Source organism: Aulonocara sp. 'chitande type north' Nkhata Bay, linkage group LG6, assembly GCF_057382095.1.
Source record: "Aulonocara sp. 'chitande type north' Nkhata Bay isolate Kocher_YH1m ecotype deep benthic linkage group LG6, A_spYH_male_GT1.1, whole genome shotgun sequence".
NCBI lineage: Eukaryota > Metazoa > Chordata > Actinopteri > Cichliformes > Cichlidae > Aulonocara > Aulonocara sp. 'chitande type north' Nkhata Bay.
In genome coordinates, this window is record NC_141349.1 from 1,500,405 (window position 1) to 1,509,854 (window position 9,450).

The 9,450-nt window shown below is 41.7% G+C and overlaps 1 protein-coding gene across 1 annotated transcript; it reads right to left on the reverse strand.

Annotated features, from left to right (window-relative positions):
• Positions 1 to 2,348: 2,348 nt before the first annotated feature.
• On the reverse strand, positions 2,349 to 8,938 carry LOC147326967 (high choriolytic enzyme 1-like). The gene is made up of 9 exons (XM_086297451.1): positions 8,920 to 8,938; positions 8,603 to 8,702; positions 8,334 to 8,361; positions 8,191 to 8,241; positions 7,653 to 7,784; positions 7,049 to 7,166; positions 3,458 to 3,636; positions 2,699 to 2,780; positions 2,349 to 2,481 (listed from the first exon to the last, which is right to left on the reverse strand). The coding sequence occupies exons 2-9, from the start codon at positions 8,654 to 8,656 to the stop codon at positions 2,349 to 2,351; spliced, it is 777 nt and encodes a 258-aa protein (XP_086153577.1). The 5' UTR covers positions 8,657 to 8,702; positions 8,920 to 8,938.
• Between the last annotated feature and the right edge of the window lie 512 nt (positions 8,939 to 9,450).

Genomic DNA, 9,450 nt, shown 5'->3' on the forward strand with positions numbered 1-9,450 from the left:
TCTGATCTTCCAGTTTGCTCAGCTGTCTTTCAACAGTTTGAGTCGGTTACTCTTGCTCAGCTACAGGAGGTGGTAGTTCATTTAAAGCCTGTAGGCTCACCTTATGATCCTATCCCTCCCCTTTTTCTGAAAGAAGTTTTTTCTACCATAGGTCCAACTATTTTAACCATTTTAAATAGCAGCCTTACTTCAGGTGTGGTTCCAAAGAATTTCAAAGATGCAATTGTGCAACCACTTCTTAAGAAACCTGGGCTAGATACAAACGCTGTTGAGAATTTTAGACCAATATCTAAGCTGCCCTTTTTATCTAAAGTCTTGGAAAAAAAATTGTATATGACCGATTGATCTCATACTTGAATGCACAAAATGTTCAGGAGATTTTTCAATCTGGTTTTAAAGCAATGCATAGCACTGAATCAGCACTTTTAAGAATTTTTAATGATATATTTTTATCATGTGATTCTGGTGAAAGTGTCATTCTTATTTTACTCGATTTAACTGCTGCATTTGACACTGTAGACCATGAAATTTTAATCTCACGTTTGGAGCAGTGTGTCGGTATAACAGGTGTGGCTCTGAAATGGTTCAGGTCTTACTTAACAAACCGAACCTTTTCAGTTCGCTTAGGAAACTGAGTCCTCCCGAGCTCCGTTGTCTCATGGAGTACCACAGGGTTCCATTCTGGGCACTATCCTGTTGTCACTTTATTTACTTCCATTGGGCTCAATTTTTAGAAAACACAGACTCTCGTTTCACTGTTATGCAGATGACTGCCAGATTTATGTTCTTCTTAAAAAGAAAGATGGGTCGTCTGTAAATTGTTTACAAACATGTCTGGAGGACGTCAAGTCGTGGTTGGCGCTAAACTTTCTTTGTTTTAATGATTCTAAAACTGAAGTAATGGTGTTCAGACCTGCCTCCACTGCTGTTCCGTGTGTTGATTTGCAATCCCTGAAATCATTCTGTAAACCAGAGATTGTTAATCTGGGTTTTAAAATGGATCCTGAGCTTAAGCTTGAAAGCCAGATTGGGTTGGTTGTAAGGTCTAGTTTCTTTCATCTGAGGCAACTGGCCAAAATTAAGCACTTTCTTACGAGACAGCAATTTGAAACAGTAATCCACGCTTTTGTAACCGTTCGGCTGGATTACTGTAATTCTCTTTATTTTGGGGTGAGTCGATCTTCTGTTTTTCGACTGCAGTTAGTCCAGAATGCTGCTGCACGCCTTTTAACTGGCACTCATAGATACGAGCATATCACCCCAGTTTTATATTCACTTCATTGGCTGCCCGTGCATTTTAGGATCCATTTTAAGATGCTTTTATTTGTTTTTAAATGTTTGTCCAATGCTGCCCCTGTGTACCTCTCTGAGCTTCTTCATCCATACATACCTTCCCGGTGCCTCAGGTCGGCAGACCAGCTCCTCCTGAGTGTGCCCAGGACTAATCGTAAGCTCAGAGGGGATCGGGCGTTTGCTGTGGCAGCACCAAAATTGTGGAATGAGTTGCCTTTACATGTTAGACAGGCACCTTCCTTATCTGTTTTTAAATCACGTCTTAAAACATATTTATTTACCTTGGCTTTTAGCACAGCAGGACTTGTTGATGTCTCTTAATACGTTTCTTATTAATTATATTACTTTTAATTTTAAGATATTTTATATGTAATTTAAACTGTTTCCTCTCTGTTTTATATTTGTAGCACTTTGGTCAACATAGTTGGATGTAAAGTGCGTTATAAATAAAGATGCTATGCTATGCTATGCTATGCTATGCTATATCTACACACTATATCTTGTTGATGCATGTTGGTCATGTATAAGACAACAGTCATGATCATTCCATGAAAGATTTGACTTTTTGTTTTGTTCACATATTTTTTCACTTTACTGTTTTGCCAAACAAAAATCTTTGAGAGATGTCGCAGTCACAAGGTTTGGTTCTATGTCTGCATCATTTACAGTTACAAAGTTAATTATCAAACTGCACAGATTGAGAAATCCATTAATTATAGTTTATAGTCTAACAAAAGGGGAGAAAACCTCAACAGAAAGCAAGATAACACCATCACCCTCTGGTATATAAGCCTGCCGTTTAGCTCATAAAACAAAGACCCAGAACTTCAACTCCCTAAATGTGATATTTGCAGCACATTTTGTTTCTTTTATCATTTTTAAGTATAGTGGATCCAATCCCTTGGTGTAATGCTGGTGTTTGAGCATCTGAAGAATCTGGATGCAAAGTTGAAGGTTCTTGCTGAATTTCTGGTTAGAAAAAAAAAAATCAACTCCGATCAGTACTGGCTTTGTACAAAAAGATAGCAAATTTCTTTTTTGTGGGTGTGTCTTAATTACTCACAGCATTCATAAAGCCTGTTTACACGAGCAATGTCATTGGCACTCATTTGGAAAGCATTTCCAAAATTAAGATTAGGATTGGACTCGGCAACAATCGTTGGCTTCCTATTCTTGGAGAAGTGGAATCTAAAAGAACAAACAACAGCACACGAACACACATACGCTGTTATATTAAGAAAACAGAGGAGATAATGGGCCCATAAAGTATTTAACATTAAAAATCCATTCCCCACTGAGTGTGTGCATGTTTTTGTTAGTCTGGATTACATTTTCTTGCAGAAAATGCAAAACATGTAAGGGAATATAAAACCTTACAAAGTCCATATCTCACACAGCAACTCACCTGCCATAGTGCATGACAGAGTTGAAGTCATAGGGAGTCTGCAAATTGTTGGTCTGCACTTTCACAAAGTTGTGCTCTTTTCCTAAACAGAAATTTCCAGAAAATATTACATGTTTTTATATGCTTCCACTTCAAAATCCGTCTTCAGTCTCAGCTCTTTGAAGATGTATAGATCGAAATGCTAGCTAATCTCTTCTGTGGTCATTTGTTTGATAGTCTTGGGACTAAAGAAATACAAACAAAATCTTCTATGCAGTTCTCGCTTGAACTGCAGTGCACTGCTGTCAGACTCCATAATAAAGACTTTAACTGATCAAGCACACACATCCATACATATGCAATAATACTAAGTGCAATAATACTAAGTGCAATAATCCTTTCTGTCATCGTTGTATTTTTACTCAGTTGTATATAGTATTTGTATTTGTATTCTATTTTTATCTTATTGTATATTTATTTTATTTTATTCTACTGTATATAGTATTTTATTTTATTCTATTCTGTACAGTTGTGTACTGTATTTATTCTTATTGTATTCTAATTTTTGCCTCATAACTTTTGCACTGTCCACTTCCTGCTGTGACAAAACAAATTTCCCACGTGTGGGACTAATAAAGGTTATCTTATCTTATCTTATCTTTATGTGCTGAGTTTGGAAAAGCACAGATTACTTGTAATATGTACACTGCTGTGAAACAGGAGGATGTCCCATTGTGTACTAAGTTAACTGTAACCAACGTTTTGGGTAGTTCAGCTGACCTGGGATGATGTTCCCGGTAAGGATCCTCACATGCAGATCTCTGTCAGAGCGGACATGCTCGTGGTGGAAGCCCAGAGCATGAAGAACCTCATGTTGAACCGTCGACTGAAACAAGCAACCATTTCTCTGTAGGGAGATTGGCTGTCCTCCACTCTGACGGCCCAGGTATGAATAACACCTGATATACACAATGACATCACTTAAAAAATAGATGGACTATTCTATAGCCTAGCACTGTGCATCCTCCTCCTTCAGCTAGTCATGCTAAGGCTAAAGTACCAAAAAAAAGCAATGACAGTAATCATGTGACCGACTTTGACACTGTGGCTCTATAGACACTGCTTGAACCACACTTTAGCTTTTGTACTTTAATATCTTAAATAATATTTTAAAATAAAAAACACACATATCCATTATCAACTAAAGTAAATAAACAGATACTGGTCAAATCAACCTCAGAAGATTTTTAAACATCTGTCATCCCTTATTAATCATCTAATAACCCACCAGATTCATCTTCTCGCCTTACAAGGTGCCAGTCTCTACTTTTGGAACTAGTGGACCAAATAGTATGTGAAATAATTAAGAGCAGATGGTCTCAGGAGGGGAAAGCGGTGCTCTACCTGCACTGTGTATAGTGCTGGCGGAGCGCTGCTGACGTCGACTGAGAAAATTGTCAGGCGGTGGAAGGAATACTTCGAGGACCTCCTTAATCCCACTGACACGTCTTCAGAGGAGGAAGCAGAGTCTGGGGATGAGGGGAATGACCCGCCAATTTCCGGGGGCGAGGTCACTGAGGCAGTTAAACAACTCCTTGGTGGCAGAGCCCCTGGTGTTGATGAGGTCCGCCCCGAGTTCCTGAAGGCTCTGGACGATGTAGGGCTGTCCTGGTTGACACGCCTCTGCAATGTTGCGTGGAGATCAGGGGCAGTACCCCTGGACTGGCAGACCGGGGTGGTGGTCCCCATCTTTAAGAAGGGGGACCGGAGGGTGTGTTCCAACTACAGGGGGATCACACTCCTCAGCCTCCCTGGGAAAGTCTATGCCAGGGTGCTGGAAAGGAGAGTTCATCCGCTAGTCGAACCTCGGATACAGGAGGAACAATGCGGTTTTCGTCCTGGTCGCAGAACACTGGACCAGCTCTTTATCCTCTCGAGGATACTTGAGGGTGCATGGGAGTTTGCCCAACCAGTCTACATGTGTTTTGTGGACTTGAAGAAGGCATTCGACCGTGTCCCTCGGGGTGTCCTGTGGGAGGTGTTGTTGGAGTATGGGGTGTCTGGCCCATTGCTACGGGCCATTCGATCCCCATACAACCGTTGCAAGAGCTTGGTTCGCATTGCTGGCAATAAGTCAGACTCGTTCCCGGTGGGACATGTCCTTCAATGCACATATTAAACAAATATGTAAGACTGCGTTCTTCCATTTGCGCAACATCTCTAAAGTTAGAAACATCCTGTCTCAGAGTGACGCTGAAAAACTAGTTCATGCATTTATTACTTCCAGGCTGGACGACTGTAATTCATTATTATCAGGATGTCCAAAAAACTCACTGAAAAGCCTTCAGCTAATCCAAAATGCTGCAGCAAGAGTCCTGACAGGGACTAGAAAGAGAGAGCATATTTCTCCTGTTTTGGCTTCCCTTCATTGGCTTCCTGTTAAATCCAGAATTGAATTCAAAATCCTGCTCCTCACATACAAGGTCTTAAATAATCAGGCCCCATCTTATCTTAATGACCTTGTAGTACCATATCACCCTATTAGAGCACTTCGCTCTCACTCTGCAGGCCTACTTGTTGTTCCTAGAGTATTTAAAAGTAGAATGGGAGGGAGAGCCTTCAGTTTTCAGGCCCCTCTTCTGTGGAACCAGCTTCCAGTTTGGATTCAGGAGACAGACACTATCTCTACTTTTAAGATTAGGCTTCAAACTTTTCTTTTTGCTAAAGCATATAGTTAGGGCTGGACCAGATGACCATGAATCCTCCCTCAGTTATGCTGCAATAGACGTAGACTGCCGGGGATTCCCATGATGCATTGAGTTTTTCCTTTCCAGTCACCTTTCTCACTCACTATGTATTAACAGACCTCTCTGCATTGAATCATATCTGTTATTAACCTCTGTCTCTCTTCCACAGCATGTCTTTATCCTGTCTTCCTTCTCTCACCCCAACCGGTCGCAGCAGATGTCCGCCCCTCCCTGAGCCTGGTTCTGCCGGAGGTTTCTTCCTGTTAAAAGGGAGTTTTTCCTTCCCACTGTTGCCAAAGTGCTTGCTCATAGGGGTCATATGATTGTTGGGTTTTTTTCTCTGTATCTATGAAGCGCCTTGAGGCGACTTATGTTGTGATTTGGCGCTATATAAATAAAATTGAATTGAATTGAATTGAATTGGGTGATGGGCTCCGCCAGGGCTGCCCTTTGTCTCCGGTTCTGTTCATAATTTTTATGGACAGGATTTCTAGGCGCAGCCAAGTGGCGGAGGGCTTTTGCTTTGGTGGCCTCAGAATCTCATCTCTGATTTTTGCAGATGATGTGGTTCTGTTGGCTTCATCGGGTGAGGGCCTCCAGCTCGCACAGGAACGCTTCGCAGCCGAGTGTGAAGCAGCGGGAATGAGGATCAGCACCTCCAAATCTGAGGCCATGGTTCTCAGCCGGAAAAGGGTGGAGTGCCCACTCCGGGTCGGGGATAAGTTCCTGCCCCAAGTGGAGGAGTTCAAGTATCTCGGGGTCTTGTTCGCGAGTGATGGAAGAAGGGAGCCGGAGATCGACAGACGGATTGGGGCTGCAGCTGCAGTAATGCAGACGCTGCACCGGTCCGTCGTGGTGAAGAGGGAGCTGAGTGTAAAAGCGAAGCTCTCAATTTACCGGTCGATCTACGTCCCTACCCTCACCTATGGCCACGAGCTGTGGGTAGTGACCGAAAGAACGAGATCGCGGATACAAGCGGCAGAAATGAGCTTCCTCCGAAGGGTGGCTGGCCTCTCCCTTAGAGATAGGGTGAGAAGTTCGGCCATCCGGGAGGGGCTCAGAGTAGAGCAGCTGCTGCTCCACATCGAAAGGAGCCAGCTGAGGTGGTTCGGGCATCTGACAAGGATGCCCCCTGGGCGCCTCCTGGGTGAGGTGTTCCAGGCATGTCCCACCGGGAGGAGGCCCCGGGGCAGCAGACCCAGGACACGCTGGAGAGATTATATCTCTCGGCTGGCCTGGGAACGCCTTGGTGTTCCCCCGGATAAGCTGGAGGAGGTGGCTGGGGAGAGGGATGTCTGGGCCTCTTTGCTTAGGCTGCTGCCCCGGTGACCCGGCCTCGGATAAAGCGGATGAAGATGGATGGATGAATAAAATGCTCTTTACACTCCTATGCAACAGTATAAATTTCATCTAGTAGCAAACAAAAATAAAACTGGACATTTTACAGTACAAGGTCAATGCAGAATGGTCCTTCAAGAACCTGTTTTGATGACACATACAGAATATTTGTAATGCAATCATTTTCAGAATTGCATTTTTGAAGGGTTTTGAGGGTGTGGGTGTATCCGTCCTGTCCTGCCATATAAATACAAGTACAGTCTAAGTACAGCAAGTGCATTCTCACCCTTGTCCAGAGAAGAAGTGAATGAAATCTGTCTGGCTTGTATGCCAGACAAACCGGATGCAGGTGGGAGCATGGAAGGTGACTAGGGCACTGATGATGATGTTGCGCTCTTGGTTGCCTGCAGATTCAAATATGAGTCTGATGAGGAGCGTCTGTCTGTCTGTCTGTCTGTCTGTCTGTCTGTCTGTCTGTCTATCTATCTATCTGTCTGTCTCTCTGTCTGTCTGTCTGTCTATCTATCTATCTATCTATCTATCTATCTATCTATCTATCTATCTGTCTGTCTGTCTGTCTGTCTGTCTGTCTGTCTGTCTTGAAATAGAAAAATTGAGAAAGTGACATTAAATGAAAACATAATTTGAAAATTGTGTGCATCTGTGTATGATATCAATTCAGCATACTTATACAAATATGACTTTTCAGTTTAAATGCTTTTTAGTTAATCCGACAATAAAACAGCATAGTTAACAAAGCAGTATTTTTGGAAACCACTTGAAATATATATTATATATATTTATATAATAATGGGTTTTATTTAACTATTTTTATTCATCTCTCCTTTTCACAAAGTCTGTGTTTAATGGTTAAAGTTTGTACTGCTTACTGTATTCAGTGCCAATGGAGACAGGTACATAGACAAAGGGTCCAGTTTTAGGCCACTTGCAGCCAATGGCTGTGCATGGAACAGCATTCCTGGTAGCAGTGGGCACAATGTCACCATGAACCAACACTTTTGCTGCAGAACAACAAACAGAGAGTGGTTAAATGCTCGATACTTAGGCTGCCATTTGCTCAGTTATATCAAAACAAAGAGGTAAATGCTTACAGCATTTACTTTATTTATCGCACAATTACAATGTTTGATAATAACACAAATAAAACAGCTGACTAAGACAAGCCAGTAAATGACCAAAAGGTTGATTGATCATTGTGTCTGTTGGGAGTCTATTGTATGTTAACATGTCAGTTCTCAGGGATCTTTCATTTTCATCCAGAATTTATATGTTAACTCATTCACTGCCAGCCATTGGCAGTGAATGAGTTAAACCCATTGACTCATTCACTGCAATTGACGGCTATAGACGTCAATGGCAGTGAATGAGTTAACAAAAAAGAGTTTTATTTTGTAAATCTTCACTTACTTGAGTTAGCATTGACTTTTTCAATGATCGCTGGGGCACCCAGAGACTCATCTGTGGATACAAGAGGAAACCAGCAGATTAACTTTGAGCTCTTATATTAAAAACACCTCAATATGCTGGAAGTATTTCATCACTGAACGCACCAGTTATATTTCTAATGACAGCAGCCCTCTGCAATAAAAAACAAGACATTTCCAACTTACTCTTAATCACATTTGAAATCACACTGACAAATGTTATTGTTGGCAAACAAAAACTATTATGTGAAAATACTTCAACTGCGTCACGCTTAAACGCTCATAACAAGCAGCCATGTCTGTTAAGCAGACACGGTTAGAATTACATGACTTTCACAGAACAGCCGGCAGTGTTGAACAACATTTAATGCCTTTGCTGGAAGAGTCAAGCTTACCAGACAAACCGCTGTCATTGACAGGCAGACGGAGAAGAAAAAGGCTGGAGTCATGATGTTGGTCCTCTGCAGTTAACCTACACTCACAATCTGAACAGCACTGTTTAAAAAAGAACTTCAATGAATGTAACTGCTGGAATAGAAATGCAAATAAGTGGGATACGGGCAGCCCAACAGCTGATTCTGTTCATCTGGATGTTAACTTTTCTCCCAATGAAAATGCTGAGCAGACAACATCCACATAAAGGGAATCAGATATCTGGGATTTCCCTACGTAGAGGATTCAGCATGCAAGGAGATGATATGAGGAGGCTTACCTGTTGTACCAGGTGTTTGCTGGATGCAGCAGGTGTTCGGCTGCTCCATCTTTATAGATAGCTCACACAGGGTGTGGCTGAGGTTTAGGGGCGGTCTTTTTAGTTATCAATCCATTAGTTTCTTATTGCTGATGCCAAAACACTAAAGCGGCAACAAATTTCCAGGAAGGAAACTGTTTCAGTCAGCCTCAAACATTTTTTGAGGCTGACTGAAACATTCAGAGCATTAAATAATTGCAATTAAAAGTTGCAAAGTACAAAGAAATTCTGATGGAAATAAAATTTCAATCAGACTGGAATGAAATTCTTTTAACAACATAATTACCTTTGGGCAAAATAGTCAATAAAAACAACATTTTATTTCCTCACATGTACTCAATTTGCACCTTTGCCTCAGTTTGTAAAACATATCATTGTTAGCTTAGAAAATAAAGTTCTTCCTTCTGAAATTCAGTCAAGTATCACATAAAATGCAAACACTGAATATGTGATCTGAATGAACAAAGATATGAAGTAAGGCGCTAGAGAAGG